General features: G+C 35.7%; 1 protein-coding gene across 6 annotated transcripts in view; it reads left to right on the top strand.

Moving 5' to 3' along the window:
- The window catches only part of SNCA (synuclein alpha), a 119,873-nt gene extending 98,507 nt beyond the window's left edge, over positions 1–21,366 (top strand). For all 6 annotated transcript variants that reach the window (XM_012437761.3, XM_012437763.3, XM_012437762.3 and 3 more), the window contains exons 5-6: positions 16,529–16,612; positions 19,077–21,366. In XM_012437761.3, coding sequence (XP_012293184.1) covers positions 16,529–16,612; positions 19,077–19,109 — 117 coding nt within the window. In that variant the 3' untranslated portion in view covers positions 19,110–21,366. The remainder of the gene's footprint in view (positions 1–16,528; positions 16,613–19,076) is intronic.
- Positions 21,367–21,594: the final 228 nt, after the last annotated feature.

Raw genomic sequence — 21,594 nt, 5'->3', positions numbered from 1 at the left:
GAAACTGACAAGTAGTACCAATTACTTAGTAAAAGACCTTTTTCATTTCATTTCTGAAATATTGTTATTTTCCTTTTTCATCTTCCATCTCTGACTATGCCTCAAATTTTTCCTCTTTGCTGCCTTCCTTCCTGAGAAAGTTCTTCATGCAATGCCATCTTGTTTTTCTTCACTTGCCTCTTTTTCTCACTTCATTTTATGAACTCTGATGACTTCTTCAATTACCTCTATAGTGTAACTACTCAAAATATATATTTCTGAAGTCTCAACTCTAATCTCATATTTTCAGCATGTATTTATGGAGGCATCTCAGACTCAACCTATCTAAAAAATGGCTTATCTGCCCTAAAATCTGCTTTGTTCTTTTTCTCTCTACTGCTAATGATTATCTTCCTAGTTGGTCAAGCTCAAAGCCTTATCATTTTTACTCCTTGTCCCTGTGTCATCTGTCCACATTCAAGCAGGGTCTCATTTCTGCACATTTTACCAGCAAGGCACTAACTGCCTTTTGTTCGGTACTATCTTTTCATATAGTGAGCAGCCTTGGAAGATAGAAATCATTTCTCCCTCTAAAACAAAAGGCAGGTGTGCTTGCAGCCTTGGATAGAGGTCGTGTCTCTCTCTGAAGCAAAGGGATATCTTTACTGGTCATTATAAAATATCCATGTTTCCTAAGCTCTAGGTTCCTCTTTTCTAATGCAATCCACTAAGCACATAGGTGTCACCTGAACTTTTCTGTGGGAATTGGGGCTTGAGGAATCAGTGTGAGAAAATAATGATACTCTTGCTAATGCTGTTACCATGAGTAGTAAAGTCAGTTGTCTCTGACCCAGTACTTGTGTGTCTTTGCCCAGCACTCAAAAAACTGGCATGCTTACAAGTAGGACAAATTGTTAGACTTTTCACAGTCTTAAACAACGCTTGCTAACTTCTATACAACAATATCCACAGCATCTCACAAAACCATTCCCTTTACTCCATTTCCACTCCCAAAACTGTAGTCACTCATCACCCCTCCCTGGGTTATTGCTGTAGTCCCCTTTGTGATCCTCCATCTGTGTTTCTCTTCTTTACAAATTGCCCTGCACATCGCCAGAGTATTCTTCCTTAAAAAAACTTCACATCATATAACTTTACTAGTTGAAACATAAAATGATTCCTGAATGTTCAAGCTCCCTTGACGTGCTTTCAGGGCACTCATCGATTGCCACCCCCCCACAACAATAACAAAAAAATCACATTCCAGCCCCTGTACTTTTGTCCACGATGTGATGTGCCCTCTCCCGGAAGTCCCCAGCCTGACCAAAACATTCAGACACAGTTTTAATGATGTTTCTCTAGCTGGTAGTAATCTATCTCCATTCTGAAAAGTTGACTTTTACTTGCCTTATGCCATATATCACATTTATAATCTTGTATTTTATTAGCTTTTATATATCTCTTCTTTGTCTTTCTTGACTTGAAGTTGCTTGAAGAGTAGAGACCATGTCTTGTACATCATTATATGATCTACAATTCTTGATATAATATACTGCATAAGTATGTTTGCATTTATACTGCTAATTACTCTTTCTTTTGATTGCTCAGTTTAGATTGATATTGGCAATAATTTGCACATTGGTAATAAAATAACACAAAATATATAGACCTCCAATCTCCAAATTAGACTGTAAAGATTTTTTGTTTCATATTTTTACTGTAAACTGGAATTGTTTATTGATTAATAATAATGTAGCTAAATAATACTTATGAAGTCAGTTTTTAGTACAAAACAATTATAATTTAAATTTTCTAGCCCAAATTTTCCAACCCTTTAAAAACAAATGTGTTACACAGTTTTTAAAGTAAGGCATAATGCTGCCAGTTACTGTGACATATTGTCATAAATACTCATAGTATATTACTGGTATTTGTCATTTCCAAAATGTCAGTACCTTACATTTTTTCCTGTGTTGTATTTCTTATGTTAAGATTATAATAGGCTGATACAGCAGTCTAGAGATTCACAGGTACAGTACTGACCCTACTGTGAGGTTGAGCCAAGAGACTATAAAGGAAAGGCCATGACTTTTAACATGCTGTATGTTTTGTTTTGCATAATTATTGCCAGAAGAATAAGAGATGCTTCCTTACCAGTAACATAAATACCAGTAAAAGTATATTCCTTTTCAAGTCCTGTGTGTATTTCTCACTTTCAGTATCATGGAAATATAACACCAGCTCACTGCTTCTGCTTATAAATATTTGTCAAAAGCGTCGGGCGCGGTGGCTCACGCCTGTAATCCCAGCACTTTGGGAGGCCAAGGCGGGTGGATCACGAGGTCAAGAGATCGAGACCATCCTGGTCAACAAGGTGAAACCCCGTCTCTCCTAAAAACACAAAACATTAGCTGGGCATGGTGGCGCATGCCTGTAATCCCAGCTACTCAGGAGGCTGAGGCAGGAGAATTGCCTGAACCCAGGAGGCGGAGGTTGTGGTGAGCCGAGATCGCGCCATTGCACTCCAGCCTGGGTAACAAGAGTGAAACTCCATCTCAAAATATATATATATATATATTTGTCAAAAGCAATTAAAACACTACTTGTAGTTTGCAGTGATTATTTTGCAGCATTTGCTTCTTATCTATGTCACTAGGATGTGCTAAGCATGCAACAGACCCATCTATCATCTATTACTCAGGTTTTTGGCTCTATTCCTAGGCAACAGAGAGAAGGGGAACAAAGAGGACCTGTGCACAGTTTGAGAAAGGCAAAACACTCAGCTACATTGCAGACCTGAATGTAGCTAGCAAATGAAGTAAGGCAAAAGCTTCCATTTTTTAAATAGTTGGATTTTTTGGTTTCGATTCTTTCCAAGAAAAGGTCTTTAAAAATAAAATTAGCAATAAGATTAAATATAAGAACATGTAATCTTAAGACAATATATGATATAAATTTATCGAAATACTTATATTTTCAAAAGTGCTTAAAATAATCTAGCACATAGTAGATGCTCAGTAAATATCTGATATTATGACTGTGCACTGGTCATTGTAGGCTATTTTATGTATATCATCTCATTTAGTACAACAACACTCTGAGAAAGGTTTTATTGTCACCATTTTTCAGTTGAAACATTTATGATGCTCAAGATCTCATAGGTACCATCTACCACTAGGTCAATCTGCTACTGAATCTCATGCTATTAAATACACCTTTTCTCCTGAGCTTCCAACAAATAGTGTACTATATACAATTGTTGAAGAGAGGGGACCATGATTCAAAACATTTAGAGTGATTGTGTAGCCACAATTTCAGTTCCTAACAAAGTGATAGAATTAGGAATCATCCTCAATGTATACTTTTCCAACACACACACACATACCCCAAGCCCACTTGAATGCACCACACCTACACATTGCAGCCTAGAGACAATAGCAGCATTAAATACAGAATATGCTGTGTGTTGTTTGTTTGTTCTCCCTCTGCTACAAAAATCAGAGTTCCTACTCAATAAACAGCAAAGATAGATATAAATGAACCAAATTGAAGAAGGGAAAATCATTGAAAAAATTAAATACAGAACTATGTATTGATTTATTGAGAGTTCAACAATGTAATCCAGAAATAATGGATGCTTTAAAAGTAGTTAAAAGAATACCAAAAACATTTAGTGCCTAATTAAAGAAAAAGATAACATAACATTAAACAAAATAAAGAATATTCATTTGATATAATGAGGAAATAATCTTGTATTCCGCTTTAAATTCTCAATGGAATAAGGCGGGGCTATTAATAAATAAACATCTGCCCCATGGACTTAATGAATCCTCATGTTTTATTGTGATAATCAAAATGAAATTGTTAGGAGAGATTAGTATCTCTAGTGTAACGCTAATAAAGACAAGGCCTGTGCCCAGGCAAAAGCTTTCTTGATTGGTCCGAAGGTTTGAAGAAACTTAATTGATGACATTTCAAACCATTCTAAAAACACACACAAAACAAAAACAAAAACCTATAGTGTCTGTGCCACATTTTGTTAAGAAATAAAATGAACAATTAATTTCTGACAACCTTATAGTCTTTATTCTGTTAGAACAATAATGGAAAAGTCTAAACCAGAAAATGCTATGCATTGAATTTATAACAAACTATTTTTTTCCTGTAACAAAAAATTTATAAACTTGGTTTTAAGACCTACCTCCAAGTATCATTGGTGTTTGTAGATTTAATAACTATGTGGCAAAAAAAAAATCTTTTTGCCCTTGTAAAAAATCATATATATACATATATGTATGTGTGTGTGTGTGTATAAACATTTCCTTTAACCTCCTATTTTCTTCTGATAACAATAGTGGTACTAGAGACAGTTCTGATATTTTAACATAGAATATTTAACATTGCATTTGGAAAGAATTTTTTTTTAACTTAATTTTACCTTAATAAGCACGCAGTGTAATGTTTTAGTAATTACACAGATATTTTTTCAAGATGCTTGACAGATAATATTGCATAATGGTTAAGAGTGTGGGCTTTGGAGCCAGACTTCCTATCTCTGTTCATTCACTGACAAAATGGAGACAGTAGTAACTTCCTCATAGAGTTGTCTTTTAAGATCAAATAATGCATAACACTCTTGAAATGGTACCAAAGTAAGCACCAAATAAACATTAACAATTATTGTTATTCCATGTCCAAATAACATAGAAAAGTAAGAAATTTAATATTTTATTTGAATGACCTTTTAAGGATACACCTAGCCCATTATCTTTCTTGATAATCTTGTAAGATGATTCCTTTTTATCTCTGATCTGTTGAGGCATGGATAGAGATTTTCAGAGAAAACGTTGTCTAGGTAACCAAAAGAAGGTAGCAACAACAAACTGTGACAAAACTTATCAATGAGAGAATTTGCAAGGTAGAGTAATTGCAACTCCTTTTGAAATCGACTGCTATGGTCCTCTGGCTGGGATAGCTAAGCAAAGATATTCGATCCTGAAGGTTGAGATCTACTTGAAGAATTTTCCATCCAGATCTTGAGGGCCCCTCAAATTTCACTTGGTATCTGTTTCTATTAGTATGGAAACTTCTGGTACTTTGGGGTATCACATGCACTTGACTACTTTATTCCTGCTCTAGCTAACTTAAAGCCTTCTTTAGTCTTCTATCTCTTAGAGAAGATTCTTCTGGGTTTCAAATCCACTGATCTTGAAGCTATTGACTTCATTCTCTGCTTTAGAGCCCATCCTATTGTATATGAGTAGTTTGTTTTGCCTAAAGTACTTTTTCCCAGTCAGATATTAAGTCCAGTTTCTCATCTATTTTTGAAAGCAAACTCCTGGGCTTTGGCTGACTAACATCTTGACAGCATATTTCTTCTTTCCTATGAGCTTTACAGCATTCCCTGGGTTTCTCTAAAATATAAAGGCAGCTCTTTATCTCTTACTTTGTCAAAACCTACCCTCCCCACTGATTTCTCACCCAGATGCTAGTTTTAAGACCTACCTCCAAGTATCATTGTATTTGCAAACATGAAATGACTCATTGATTCTGATCTCAACATAAGAGCAACTCTTTCTCAGCTTGACCCATCTTCATATTGCTGATGTCTTATTCAATCACTACCCAAGGGGCTGACCTTCAAGAATCTAATCCATGTAAGCTTAAATTAGTAAACACATTTGAATATACTTTAACATACATAATAAATTTTATTTATAGAAGAGGAGGATCAGCCCTTAGACATGAAAAGTGAAAATAGTTTATTCCCAGATTTTCTTTGTGTATTAGTATTTTCAACCAAGTCTATATCCAAGTAACGGGGAAAAAAAGCTGGCAATTGTTGCTGTGCTCTGCAGTCTTATTAGGTGAGTCAGCTAATTGCATGGCACTATCATAAATACAGCAGGCACTTCACTGCTTGCTAGGCTTGCCAGAGAAAATTAGGATTTAAGGCAGCATACTACCTCTTTGCTAGATAATGAAATTTTCTTCTTAAAAATGATTTTGCACCAATTCCTGATTTATCCTCCTATTTTTTCCACCTATTATCTTTTAATTTATGGTTGAATGTATTTAAACATGAATTCAGCCATAAAACTAATAAATAGCATCCAAAAACAACCCCAAATATATTTAACATATTAGCTTTACTCTCTCTTCCACTGCCAAACCTTTAAAAACAGTGAAATAAATAGTTTTTATTTCATCTGTTCCCTTTTTCTCTCCTCTAAGGTGATTGCCAAGACTACAGAAATAGCTAGAAGGGCAAAAGGCAAGAAAATGAGTAAGATGGTAACAGATTATCCAAAGTAGAGCACAGGCCAGGTACAGTGGCTCATGCCTGTAATCCCAGAACTTTTGGAGGCTGATGCAGGAGAATTGCTTGAGTCCAGGAGCTTGAGACCAGCCTAGGCAACATACTGAAACATCATACCTACAAAAAATATTTAAAATACTTGACCATGGTGGTGTGAGCCTATAGTCCCAGCTAGTTGGAAGGGTGAGGCTGGAGGATCACTTGGGCCCAGGAGTTGGAGACTACAGTGAGCTATGATTGTGTCGTGCATTGCAGCCCTGGGAGCAGGGCAAGACCCTCCCTCTAAAAAAAATATAAACAAATTGGAGCATGAACAGCTTCTAAATATATGTTATTTATGTGTAAGACTGGGTTCTCTAAAGGTATCATTTAATTATAATAGATTTGCATTCTTAATCTGTAGGTATGGACTATGTATAACGTATATGATATGACTTACAGCATTCACCAATGTGGTTATTCCCAAGTGATCCAGATAGCTGATGACATAGTGATTTGTAAATTTGCTGAGACCCGATCTGAATAGGTGTATAACATAACTGAGGGAGAATAAGTCCATTTACCGAAAGAAAACCTAGCATATGACCCAGCAGCCACATCTTCGCTCAGGCTTGTTGCTAGGCTTGGCTTAGCATAACATGTATAATTTATGACAAAAATTATACTTGCACTTTATAATTCGAACATTCAAAATCTGAGGAAGTGGCACCAGAGATCATCAGTGGTCTACTCTACTTTTTGTGTGTGTATGTGTGTGTGTCTGTGTGTGTGTGAGTGTGTGTCTGTGTAAGAGAGTGGGGGTGTGTGTGTGTGTTCCCACATCCTAAAGCATGTCTTGTACAGGTGAGTAGAAAATGTTGATAGAAAATTATAGATTCTGACATCTAAAACACAGTGGGTCACTACATTGTTAAAACCTGGAATTTTTTATCTTGTTATAAAGTCAGGCCAACCAAACCTAAAATACTGCTACATTGAAATAGTGCAAAATATTCAAAATACTATAATTATAGATTTGGCAGTAGGACTATACTAGACCTATCACTCTACAAGACTTACACCTTGCCCTTTCACTTACCTGTTGTCTTTTACATCTATCTCACTAGATGTAATGCTATAATTATACTCATAATATGGTTTTGGCTTAGTATGTTATGAAATTATAATATATTATACTCATAATATATTATAATTTATCATTATATTAAATATTATATATTTTATATATATATTTATCATATATTAAATATTATAAATTGTGTTGCAACTCCCCTTGCCTTTTGTCTGCGTATTGCCTCAGAAAGAACAGATTGGTTCAGTGGACTTCAACCACAGGCCCCTAGTGGCAAATAGCTCTTAATGCTGGGCCTGCCACTTTGATGTATTTCTAAAGGTATAAAATATTAAGTGAACCAAGTTCCTTGGTCACTTTAATTCTATCTTAGATCTAAGTCATAATTGTACTTTCCTAAAAATTAAAATTTGAATTTTAACTTAACCATATATAATTGGAAAAGGAAGTGGGGTTCATTCAGTCTACTTTTATCATGCTTTATTACCCTTTGGGCAGAACATGACAATTTTCACGGCTTCTCGTGTGACAGAATATATTTACCAGATGCAATTAAACACTCCTTAGAGGGCTGGGCACGGTGGCTCAAGCCTGTAATCCCAGCACTTTGGGAGGCCGAGGCAGGTGGATCACGAGGTCAAGAGATCGAGACCATCCTGGTCAACAAGGTGAAACCATCTCTACTAAAAATACAAAAAATTAGCTGGGCATAGTGGTGCGTGCCTGTAATCCCAGCTACTCAGGAGGCTGAGGCAGGAGAATTGCCTGAACCCAGGAGGTAGAGGTTGCAGTGACACGCCATTGCACTCCAGCCTGGGTAACAAGAGCGAAACTCCGTCTCAAAAAAAAACAAAAAAACAAAAAAACACTCCTTAGAGTATGTAAATAATAAATATGATCATTACATTATTTTTATATTGTTATTTCCTATACATAATAGTAAGTCTTAAAATACAGTGTTATTTCTGAAATATGCATGTTGTTTTTGTTTTGATGATTAAATAACAGTTTTTTGAAATCTTACATTTTTTAACAAAATATATAGCCTTTCCAAAACAAGACCTCAAAAATTCGTATAAGACTCAGAGTTGTTCTTCTCCACATAGATCACTTAAAAAGGCAGAGGATTTATATGACCTCAAGAGAAACCAGAATATCAAAAGTTTAATTCCATTTTTAAAAAATAAAATTCCTTAGCTTTTTTTGAAAATTAAGATTAATTTGATTTTGAATCAGATGGCCTTTGCTCCCCACCCCAAAATGGTATTATGAGCAGACTAGGAATTGACAATAGAAAATGTAACGTGGAATATATATTTATCTTGCTTTTTAACAAGATTTTCACGTCTGCCTCCTTCATTTTTGAGTGTATCAATAAAATACATGATAATTATCTTTGTGAAATATACTATCTACATACACTGTGTATGGAATATTCACATTTTTGAAACATCTATGCTATTTTTATTTAAATAGGAGCTCTAGGCTTGATTTCATTTTGGAACACTGATGTGTGCTTAAGTTGAACCTTTTTTTCCTCTTAAGTCAAAGTTCTTGTTTAGTTTCTTCTTTTATCTTTTTGGTTGTTATCTCTCTCCTTCATCCTCATGATGAGAGCTGTTGAGTGAAGGCATTAATTCCATTATTTGAAGCTAAGTGACATTGTTTAACAATGCAGCAAAACAGTGGTTCTACCCAAAATATCTTCCAGTGTAAAAGCAGTGGGGAAAAGAGAAAGTGTGCTTCTATGGCTTTGAATGTTTAAGGCCATGAAAGTTGATCATACAAATTGGGTCATTCTTGTTACATCCAACTAAAACAGTCAAGAAGCCAGGGAGAAAAAGCATTCAAGAAATATCACATTGCTCCAAAAGTGTAATTTTCTACAAGTCCAGATGCTGAAACTGCCTGTTGTAACCTGGAACCAGTCTTATCTATAACTGCTGAAATAACTTGCTGCAGCTCCAGAACTAATTTTGCCCATCACTTTCACTCACCAATTGAAGCTTATCAGCTCCCCAGAACCTTTCTAAAGCCAATGAACTTTCTCAAAGAGCAATGTCTATTATTTCTCTCTTTTAGAGCACCTCCAACCTCTTTGTTCTTTGCATATAATATACCAAGGACCAACCAGCCTCAAATTTCAATTTTTCTTCCCAAATAAAAAGTTAAATTTAGAAATTTCTCTCTATATTTCTGACTTTGACAAAGCATAGATACCAGATAATTGATGAAACCTTGCCATTATAATGATTGCCATGAATTACTTCCCAGTGTCTTTAGATAACCCTCACCATTTGCCAACCTTTGATGGACTTCAAAATGAACATATCTTTTCTAAAAAAAATTTATTCACACTGAGAGCAAGTACATTGGTATACTCTATATTAAATTATACCACAGAGTTTACAAATAATTGGTGATGTCCAGCAGTGGTTTCCAAGGAACATACTTAACAAGACATTCACAAGGCCCTACAAACTTGCATTTTTAACGAGAGCCCCAGATGATTCTGGAAGACTGTGGTTTAGAAAGCAATTTTTACCTTTATTATGTGTCATTTTAAATGTATAATAAAATTAAAGTTATAAGCCATGGAATTGAACACAGATAACTTCCTTACAGAAAGTATTACTAGATAGCTAAATACAATATGGTTCAAAACATGAAATGTAAAAAGATTATGTAAATTCTGTAGTTGTATTCCTAAAGACAGTAGCTGAAATTTTTTCCTACTTTTCCTTGTATAATTTCCCTTTTCCTTCATTTTCACTTTCCTAGAATTGTACTTCCCAATAAACTATTAGCAGTGAAGCCTCATCTCATGATCTGTTTTATAGAGCACTTCAGCTGGGACAAGCACCAGCGGGTAATTGGTTATATCAGCTATTCAACCCTACAGGTTTATTTAAAAAGAACTTGAATAGGATTTTTAGGGTGAAAGGGGTCAGTCTCAGCCATTTCTGTTTGCTAGTAAAATGTAGCTTTTAAGGCTTTCCTTATTAGCAATGGAGGGCCATTCCACTGTAATTTTTTGATAACCATTTTTCTTTCCGTGTGTCAAATACAGAGATAAGATACTGAACTGAGTCTATTTCACTGTTTGTAAAACAATCTCACTTGAAAAAGAAGACCACAGATATTCCAGGGATAGTGCCTAGTAGAGAAAGAATAAGAGGTATTTTCTTGCTATGTCTCTATATCCTGCTCTGTAGGTTCTCTTATTAATCATACAGGCATATACCAAAGTCCAGACATTTTTCTCATTTATTTTATTGCCCTAACATATTCTGGGTTAATATAATATCATAATGAAAACTTGAAAAAAAATGGATTGTTTCAGAAGTGTTCAACATTTGTTGATTGGTAGATATCTTATTCTTGTTTGTGGTAAAAATAAATGGCAGGTACATTTCATACCTTCAAGTATGATTACATTCTGAAAATGAGTCATTAATACTCATAAAATGAATATTTTAAAGTTCTTTTTTGTTAGGTCAAACTATAATTAGGCACAGTTGTAAACTGGAGTTGAAATTTAATAAGATATTTCTTTATAGAGAACATTTAATGTTTTAGAGATAGGATTATGAAACAATAAATATACAGGTATAGGGATAAAATTGTGTCTGATGATCATATGAAGTGTTTGTTGTTATATTCTCTCTTGGAATAGCTGCCAAATATTTTAGTATGCTTAAAATCTATGAGTATTATGGAATCAACAAATTTAGATCACATAATCATGTTCAGGAAAACAGATTATAGAAAAATAACTATTAAAATGTGCATATAGTAGTCTTCCTTTATCCGCAAGGGATACATTCTGAAACCCCCAGTAGGACACCTGAAATTGCGGATGGTAGCAAACCCTACATATACTATGTTTTTTCAAATGCTTATGTACCTATGAAAAAGTTTAATTTATAAACTAGGCACAGTAAGAGATTAACAACAATAACTAATAACAAAATAGAACAATTATACTGTAATAAAAGTTATGTGGGTATGGTATGGTCTTGCTCTCTCTTTCTCTCTCTCTCTCTCTCTCTCTCTCTCTTTCTCTTTCTCTCGCTCACTCGCTCAAGATATCTTAGTATTTTGGAGCTGCAGTTGGTGGGTAACTGAAACCATGGAAAACAAAACCACGGATAAGGCCAGGCACAGTGGCTGATGCCTGTAATCCCAGCACTTTGGGACACAGAGGCGGGTGGATCACCTGAGGTCAGGAATTTGAGACCAGCCTGGCCAACATGGAGAAACCTCATCTATATTAAAAAAAAAAAAAAAAAAAAAAAAACGGATAAAAGGAGACTACTATATATTTTTTAAAACTGATGAAAGATTAAACTCTTGTTTCTTCTATACCCCACCCATTTCCCCCCACCCAAACCTAGATAGTTTTAAAGCAAATACATAGACATCTTATTTGATCTGTAAACATTTGATTAATTTGCAAAAATTAAGAACTCTTTTTGAAATAAAACTGCAACATATTATCATACCTAAACAAATAAACAATAATTCTTAAATATCCAGTCAGTGTTCAAAGTTCCTCAATTACCTTCATACATGTTTTCCATTTGCTTATACTGGGATCCCACTAAGAATCAAATAAAGTTCTTAGATTGCAATTGGCTAATGCTCTCTCACTCCTACTTCAATCTATAGGTTCCCACTAACTTCTTTTACCTTGCAATTTACTTGTTGAAATTATACATATTATTTGTCTTGTGTAGTTTTTCACAGTGCAAAATTTGCTGATTGTAACTGGTGATGTGAGGAATGAACATGTTTTATAGCCCCTTATATTTGCTATAAGTTGTCAGTAATAGCTAAATATGAATCAAATTCAAATTCAGATCACATAGGACCTTTTTTTTTTCTTTTTTTGAGATGGAGTCTTGCTCTGTCGCCAGGCTGGAGTTCAGTGGTGTAATCTTGGCACACTGGAATCTCTGCCTCCCGGGTTTAAGTGATTCCCCTGCCTCAGCCTCCGAAGTAGCTGGGACTACAGGTGTGCACCACCACACCTGGCTAATTTTTTGCATTAGAGTAGACACAGCGTTTCACCATGTTGACCTGGATGGTCTCCATCTCCTGACCTTGTGGAACACTTTAATAATTGAACAAAGGAACGCTTAATAGCAGTTATACCATTAGGATGTCCTGATTCAACATCTAGGTTGTAAACCCTATTGTTGATATGGACTCTAGAATAGGATTGCACTGTTATCCCTAGGGTAACTTGTTCCAATTTGATGAAGTTATTGGGTCAATAAATAATAGCCCACTTAGACTAGGACAGTCTTGGTTTAAGATAGTGATGTGTATGTACTTCAGAGGGCACATAATACAGTAAATCCTCACTTAACTTCATCAGTAGTTTTTTGGAAACTAAGACTTAGAGCAGAACAGCATAACAAGACCAGTTTTATCATTGGCTAATCGATATAAGCAAGAATTAAGTTCCTACAGCAAATTTCTGGTCACAAAAACACCATCAAACTCCTAAATAAAGACCAAATCACTTCTGATATTAAACATTGAAATAAATGTGAACTGTATATACATTTAAGAAAGATTAAAACAAGTCAAACAACTTACCTAATTATTCCAGTAGAGCCCGCAGGTGGCTGGAGCCTATCCTAGCAGCTCAGGGAACAATATGGGAACCCACCCCGGACAGGATGCTGTTCCATCATTCAGGCCTCTCTCGCACACACCCACTCACCCAGGCTGGAACCGTGTAGACACACACACTCACCTAACCCGCACATCTGCGTACATCCTTCAAAGTTCAGCCAAATAACATATAAACATACTCAATAATATCCACCAGTCTTGGTTCTGCCTTAACAACTCCTTTTTGATCACCAAACAACAAACAGGCTAGGTCTGTCATATTTACTTGTCTGGTCCATATAAAAATTTTCTAACAAATTATATTAGAAAATCAAATCTCGGTCAGTTTCAGAATTCATGGAAAAAGAAAATTTGTCTCATTTCCCTCCTACTTGGCCATCCTAACAGTAATCTAAATAGTAATGAGAAAGTCAATGATGTTGCTTCCTTTTCCCAGTTGTGAAGAAGGTTTTGCTGCCCCATTTGATCACTAAGGCTAATTGACGATCAGAAAAAGCACAGGGAATTTCTCAGCATCACATATGCTCTGACATCTAGAGAAGCTAGGACTTGAGCTTAAGTCCTGTGATTTGGAAGGCCTGTGCGTAGCCACCCGGCAGCAGAGCCCCTGTCCTTGACTTGTACCAAGAAGTGAAACACTATGAAAACGATATCTTTACTCACATTTTAAAATGAGGTAGTTTGGGGTGGTTTACATTTTATTTAACTTATAAATTTTTCGGATTTTTTTAGTTTATAAAAAGGGCATTGGCAAGGGCAGAATGATTGGTAAGCTTCTCTGCCTGGCTACCATAAGCATGATCTTTAGTTTGACCTTTTCTTACTGTCAGCCATTTCCTTATCCTTTTGTGTCCCTGTCAGTCACTTCCATGCGAAGACATGGGGAAGCTTTTTTACATTAGACGTGGTTAAAAATAAGCCGTATTGGCTGAGGAATTATTTGATCTCTTCCTTTAAGTCCAATTAGGCTCAAATTGCCTCTCTGCTACTTGAATTTTCAGTTAACTTTATCTTCTTATAATCATTTCACTGAAATAAATGCAAAGCAACAAAAGATATTTAGTGAAGATACCAACAAAGCCATAACCATTTTAGGCTGAGTTTTGTAGTATTCTTTGTCTAGGAAGAGATAATAGAAAAATTTTCTGGCTGGGTGCAGTGGCTCACACCTGTAATTCCAGCACTTTGGGAGGCCAAGGTGAGTGAATCACCTGAGGTCAGGAGTTCGAGACCAGCCTTGCTAACATGGTGAAACGCTGTTTCTACTAAAAATACAAAAAATTAGCTGGGCATGCTGGCATGTGCCTATAATCTCAGCTACTCAGGAGGCTGAAGCAGGAGAATTGCCTGAACCCGGAAGGCAAACTGTTGTGGTCCGTGAGATCGGCACATCTGCTGGGGGGTCTCTTGACCAGCAAGAGGGTCCCAATACCTGGAAGAGAGAGTGCACAGAAGAAAAGAATGACAGAAAAGAATGAGGTCTGGAGGGCTGTATCAGGCCAGGCCCAAGACCGCAGTTTATTCTCGTGCACAAGAGTTTATATATGTTTTTTCATACAATGACTGACGTAGGTCCCATTACAAAAGTTTTATCAGGAGGGAACAGAAAATTACAAAGTAAGCAGGGGAGCGGGTAGCATACAGGTTTATCTAAAGGTCACTGAACTCAAACAAAACAAACAAAAGATTCTTATCCTATAAAGATTCTTATCCTCTTATCAATAACTACAGTTACAGTAAGTAACATCAAGGCAAGGGATAATTTGAGGGGTAGCAATTTTCTAGTAACATGTGAGCGATCACAGAATTTAGTGAATGCAGGTAAACAGAGTCATAAAACCAGCCCAGAACAGGAACTTCAAGAGAGACAATAGTCTCGTAAATGGTCACGCAGGCCTCACCCAGACATGCCATTAGATCAGTGGATCAAGAATAGGCTTCTGCAAACTCAGGCTTCTATCACTTCCTTCTTTTTTCCTCAGTTCGACTACCCTCAGCGTGGGGAGAATATGTCCGGGCTCTAACTCCGTAATGGCGGAGACACGGAGGGGTCTCTACGCTGGTGGAGTGATCCCCATAGCAAAGGTTGCAGTGACAGGGACCCGAGATCATGCCATTGCACTGCAGCTTGGACAACAAGCATGAAACTTTGTCTCTAAATAAATAAATAGGAAAATTTTCTGACTATGTATTTGATTCTTTTCCTACAATATATATAGTCTCAGTCTTCAAATTTCAGAAAAGAATTTGTTTCTTCATTGTCATTTAAAAATAATGTATTAACCGCATGTTCTCACTCATAAGTGGTTGTTGAACAATGAGAACACACAGACACAGGGAGGGGAACATCACACACCAGGGCCTACCAGAGGGTGGAGGAATAGGGCAGGGATAGAAGGAGGTAGGGGTATTGGGGAGCGATAGCATTAGGAGAAATACCTAATGAGATGACGGGGTGAAGTATGCAGCAAATCATCATGGCACATGTATTCCTATGTAACAAACCTGCACTTTCTGCACATGTACCCCAGAACTTAAAGTATAATAAATAAATTTTTAAAAATGTGTTAAATACTATGCTTTTACATTATAAATGATTATAAAAATCAAACATTTAGAAAAAGTCAAAGTAACATACATAACTATCCAACAAAATAACTTTCATATTTTATTGTGTTTTCTTCCAAACGTCTTACCTTTGCATCTGAATTCTGCAAAGGTTGTATCTACAATATAGACAACACTTTATAGCCTGCTAAATATTATACCATAAATAGGATGTTGTTACATAATTCTTGGGTAATAGTAATATGTGTCTTTATCATAATCTACTGAATAGTTGAATTTTTTTTTTTTTTCGAGACAAGGTCTCTCTCTGTCACCCAGGCTGGAATGCAGTAGCATGAACATAGCTCACTGTAGCCTTGACATCCTAGACTCAAGTGATCTTTCTGCCTCAGCCTCCCAAGTGACTGAGACTATAGATAGGCATGTGCCACCATGCCCAGCTATTTATTTGTATTGTCAGTAGAGATGAGGTTTCATTGTGTTGCACAGGCTGGTCTTGAACTCCTGGACTCAGATGATCCACCTGCCTCAGCCACCCAAAGTGCTGGGATCACAGGCGTGAACCACCATACCCAGCAATAATTTTTAAATTCTTCATTATTCATTGAACATTTAGTTAACAATTTTAAAAATTTTGTTTCCTGCTGTCATAGATCTTGTGAAAAATATCTTTGGACTATAGCTGTGGATTATTTCCTAAATAGTGAATTACTTGAGCAAAAATTTTATATACTTTGAGTGTTGGTAGCCCATGTTGCCACAATGTTTTCCCAAAGGCATTACAAAGCTTAGAATGCCAGTAAGTAATATTAAGGTATGCCATTTTCAACATCCCTGACCAACATCCCTCTACATAAGATTTTTCCAAACCATGGTTCTGATTTTTAAAAGTGAAAAATACTACTTAATCATGTTCTTTTTGTGCTTCTCACTTTAAATATTAGAGTGAAGAAGGAGCCCCACAGGAAGGAATTCTGGAAGATATGCCTGTGGATCCTGACAATGAGGCTTACGAAATGCCTTCTGAGGTAGGAGTCCAAGCTGAATCTAACAGACAGTACCAAAACTCTGTCACTGTCACATTTCCCTTACATTAGAGCTTAATGAGAATCATTTGCTCTCTACATGCTCATTATGTGGACAACTTGCAAGCTAAGCATGGTATTTACATTTTTAAAAAAAGAAGAGGAGGGAGGAGGAAGATGAGGAAGAGAAGGAGAGGATGACAGAAATCATATGTAGTCCACATAGCTTAAAATATTTACTACTTGGCCCTTTACAGGAAAAGTTTGCTAACCCCTGCATTAGAGAATTATATTTTTAGAAACTTTGCATTCTAAAATAAATTTCTAAATGGAATGTTAGGGAAATCAATGGAACACCAAAGGAAGGTAATTATTTTTTACATTTCCAGTGGGATGATTGCATAGTAAAATAAAAGTTACCCACAGAAGTTATAGAATAAAAAGATAAATGTAGGATTTGCAGCAATTGATACATTCCAGTGTAACATTTTTAACAACTTAATTTGATTGCTAATTTTATTTTGGTTGAAAATAAAAGTATCTTTAATAGAAAATATATCAAAAGGGAAATTAGAAAATACTGTTAGATGAATCAAACTGACCCAAGAAGAAATAGGAAATCTGAATAGAATAGTAACACAGTGAAGAGATTAAATCAGTAATTTAAAAAAAAAAAAAACCTACCTGCAAAGAAAATCCCAGGCCGAAATGGCATCACTGGTAAATTCTACCAGACATTTATAGAAGAATTAATACTAATTAATTAACACCACTTAGTATCTCTTACAAAACATAGAAGAGAAAGAGACATTTCCCAACTTATTCTATGCAATCAATATTACCCTAATAATCAAAACCAAATGAGATTACAAAACAAGAAACTACATAATGGTTCCATTAAAAATTGAGTTCAAGTATGTTATAGTTAAGTTATGTATTATTCTCCATGGCATTATTAAAGGCATAACGAGGCTAGGCGCAGCGGCTCATACCTGTAATCCCAGCACTTTGTGAGCCAAAGTGTGCAGGTTACTTGAGGCCAGGAGTTCAAGACCAGTCTGGCCAATGTGGTGAAACCCCATCTCTACTAAAAATACAAAAATTAGCCGGGCATGTTGGTGCACTCCTGTAGTTCCAGCTACTTGTGAGGCTGAGGCATGAGAATTGCTTGAACCCAGGAGGCAGAGGTTGCAGTGAACTGAGATGGTGCCCGTGCACTCCAGCCTGGGCAATAGAGCATGACTCTGTCTCAAAAAAAAAAGGCATATTAATAATAATCCCATTTATAGAAATTAAGATTAAATTGTTTATTTGCCTAATAAGAATTTCGAATATAGAGTAGTTGACATTACCATAAGGGGTTTACAGTCTGGTAGGTTTGATGAAAAAAACAGAAATTCATTCACTCATTTCTTCATTATGATTCCTTTAAAAAACATTATTGATTATCTCCTATGCACCAGGCATCACAGAAGCAAAAATATACAAGATATACTAGAAAGCGTAACATTTTAAAGGATCTATTTCAATAATACAGGAGAAGTTTTATTGAGGAGGTAACGTTGATCTGGGTGGGAAAGGGTAAGAGTGATAGGTCAAAATGAACAGAGGACGTTCTGGCACAAGGGAATATCAGAAGCAAAGGCATATATGTCTGAGAATGCAAATGAATATGTCTGAAAACAGTGAATAATTATGATTCAAGCTTAAGAACAAAGAGAATGGTGATAGATTGAAGTTGCAGCTATGGGTCAAAGACAATTTGTAGAGTATTAGGACAATCTTGTCATTTAAGTTTGTATTCTATTCAGAAATCAACTTGAGTTATTGAAGGTATGCTTATTTGTTTGTTTTTAAGCAGAATCCTGATATTATTAGAGTTGCTCTTTAGGAGGAATAATCTGACCCCTTTAATTAAATTCATTAATATTTGTATTGTGGATGTTATCCAGATATTGTATGGAGAGCTTCAGGTTTGAAATACAAGTAATAACTGAAGCCATAGATGAAAACGAAATTTTCAACTGGAAGAGTGAAAGTGAGGAAAACATACCTTGCCTTCAAATGTTTTAATTTCCTTCTGAGAAGGAGAGGATCTTAGCCCTGGAAAAGACTTTACAGACTGCTTAATTTTGTTCTCACATTTTACAGTTGAAGAAACTGAGAACCAGATAGTCCAACTTATTTGTCCTACCAAACTAGGTATATGATCATTAAATGGCACATCTGGATTCGAACCTAGATATTTTAACTCTGACTACTACCATAATTCACTTCTACATGTGGCAGGAAAGACAAAACTATTAAAAATAAAATAGTGTTTGTTGCAGAATATTTGCAAAAACGTTGAGTGTAAATTTTACCGTAAGTGGTGAGCCATTGCCTATCTCATTTGCTGTCAGTGCTGATGCCCGATTGAAACTTATACTAACAGTGCGTGCTGTCTTTTTTATTTTTCTAATATTAGGAAGGGTATCAAGACTATGAACCCGAAGCCTAAGAAATATCTTTGCTCCCAGTTTCTTGAGATCTGCTGACAGATGTTCCATCCTGTACAAGTGCTCAGTTCCAATGTGCCCAGTCATGACATTTCTCAAGGTTTTTACAGTGTATTTTGAAGTCTTCCATCAGCAGTGATTGAAGTATCTGTACCTGCCCGCACTCAGCATTTCGGTGCTTCCCTCTCACTGAAGTGAATACATGGTAGCAGGGTCTTTGTGTGCTGTGGATTTTGTGGCTTCAATCTATGATGTTCAAACAAATTAAAAACACCTAAGTGACTACCACTTACTCCTAAATCCTCACTATTTTTTTGTTGCTGTTGTTCAGAAGTTGTTAGTGATTTGCTATCATATATTATAAGATTTTTAGGTGTCTTTTAATGATTCTGTCTAAGAATAATGATGTAGTATGAAATTTGTTAATATATATAATACTTAAAAATATGTGAGCATGAAACTATGCACCTATAAATACTATGAAATTTTACCGTTTTGTGATGTGTTTTATTAACGTGTTTGTATATAAATCATGAGAATTAGAATAAAATGTTATCTCTTATCAAAAATATTTTATTTTTATCCCATCTCACTTTAATAATAAAAATCATACTTATAAGCAACATGAATTGAGAACTGACACAATGGACTTAAATATAAAGTTCTTAATAGCCATTTGAAGAAGGAGGAATTTTAGAGGAGGTAGAGAAAATGGAACATTAACCGTTCACTGGGAATTCCCTGAAACAAAACTGCTGGAAGTGTATTTTGGTGTGCACTGGTGCCTTAAGTGGCTGTGATTGAAGAAGAAAAAAAAAAAGCAGATTTCAGGAAACTAAGCAGTGTAAAAGGTTGATTTTGACTACATCCTCCTGAAAGATCCATAAGATACATTAACACATATTAGCACATTCAAGGCTCTGAGAGAATGTAGTTAACTTTGTTTAACTCAGAATTCCCCGCAGTTTGTTTTTTTAATCATCAGAAATTCTCTCTCTCTTTTTCTCTCACTCTCTTTTTTTTTCCAGGAAATGCCTTTAAATGTCTTTGGGAATTACCAGAGTCACCTTAAGGAAGATCAGCTCTCTAGATTGATAAAAATCTCATGGGTTCCTTTAAATGTTGCCAAATATGTGAATTCTAGGATTTTTCCTTGGGAAACATTTTCCCTTTCAGGGAAGATCTGTTAACTCCCCAGGGGTGCTGAAAATACACTTGATTGTAAAAAACTCTATATAAATTAATTTTAAAATTATTTAGTTTCTCTTTTTAATTATTCCAGAGACAACAGGCATAGTCATTTTAAAAAGTCACCAGTAGAAAGTATAGTTTCAAGACAGAATATTCTAGACATGCTAGCAATTTATATGTATTCATGAGTAATGTGATATATATTGGGCACTGGTGAGAAAGGAAGGAGGAATGAGTGACTATAAGGATGGTTACCATAGAAACTTCCTTTTTTACCTAATTGAAAAGAGACTACTATGGAGTGCTAAGCTGCATGTGTCATCTTACACTAGAGAGAAATGGGAAGTTTCTTGTTTTCTTTAAGTTATATTTAAGCAAAGAAAGGATTTGTTATTGAATTGTGTATTTCAGGAAGGCTAGAAAAATGGCGGTTAGGATATATTTTAAATCTACGTAAAGCAGCATATTTAAAAATATAAAAAGTATTGGAATTAAAATAAGAAACAGAGGACAGAACTAGACTGATAGCAGTGACCTAGAACAATTTGAAATTAGTAAAGTGGTGACCATGAATTTAAGGACTTATATGGATACAAATTCTCCTTTAAAGTGTTTCTTCCCTTAACATTTATCAGGAAGTTACTTATGAGCAGTGAATTATTTTATATATCTTAATAGTTTATTTGGGACCAAGCACTTAAACAAAAAGTTCTGTAAGTCATATAAGCCTTTTCAGGAAGCTTGTCTCATATTCACTTCTGAGACATTCACCTGCCAAGTGGCCTGAGGCAGTCCAGTCCTAGGTTTATTTTGCAGACAAACATTCTCTCGAGTCTGAGTTATTCAGCCTCAAATGGCTCCACAGTGGGCTTTACCAAAACAGTTCAGAGTGCGCTTTGGCACACAGTTGGGAGCAGAACAATCTAACATGTGGTTTGGCATTCCAAGTTGGGTGTTTTTCAGAATCTCTCCACTAGTGTGAGATGCAAATATGTTTCCTCATCTTTCTGACTCATCCAGTATGTAGCTATTTGTGACACAATAAATATATACATATATGAAAATATATATTTGGTTTCTGCCTCCAGTTCTTACAAAGAGCTCCTAAAACCCTTATAATTTCCTGAGTGGTAGGGGTGCTAGGGTCATCTTTTGTTCTAATATTTGGTCTTTGACCCTGCTCTGACACAGAGCTCCTAAGTCCCTGGGTGAGAATAGCATCTCTTCTTCTAATGAGGTGACTCTTGCTAGGCTCCTGGATGGGGGCTGGTCACCAGAAAGGTCAAGCCGTGATCA

The sequence above is a fragment of the Aotus nancymaae genome, unplaced genomic scaffold (genome assembly GCF_030222135.1).
Source record: "Aotus nancymaae isolate 86718 unplaced genomic scaffold, 86718_ANA_hifiasm-v0.15.2.pri h1tg000006l, whole genome shotgun sequence".
Lineage (NCBI taxonomy): Eukaryota > Metazoa > Chordata > Mammalia > Primates > Aotidae > Aotus > Aotus nancymaae.
The sequence above is the reverse complement of the archived record's forward strand: the minus strand, read 5'-3'. Positions and strand labels throughout refer to the sequence as shown.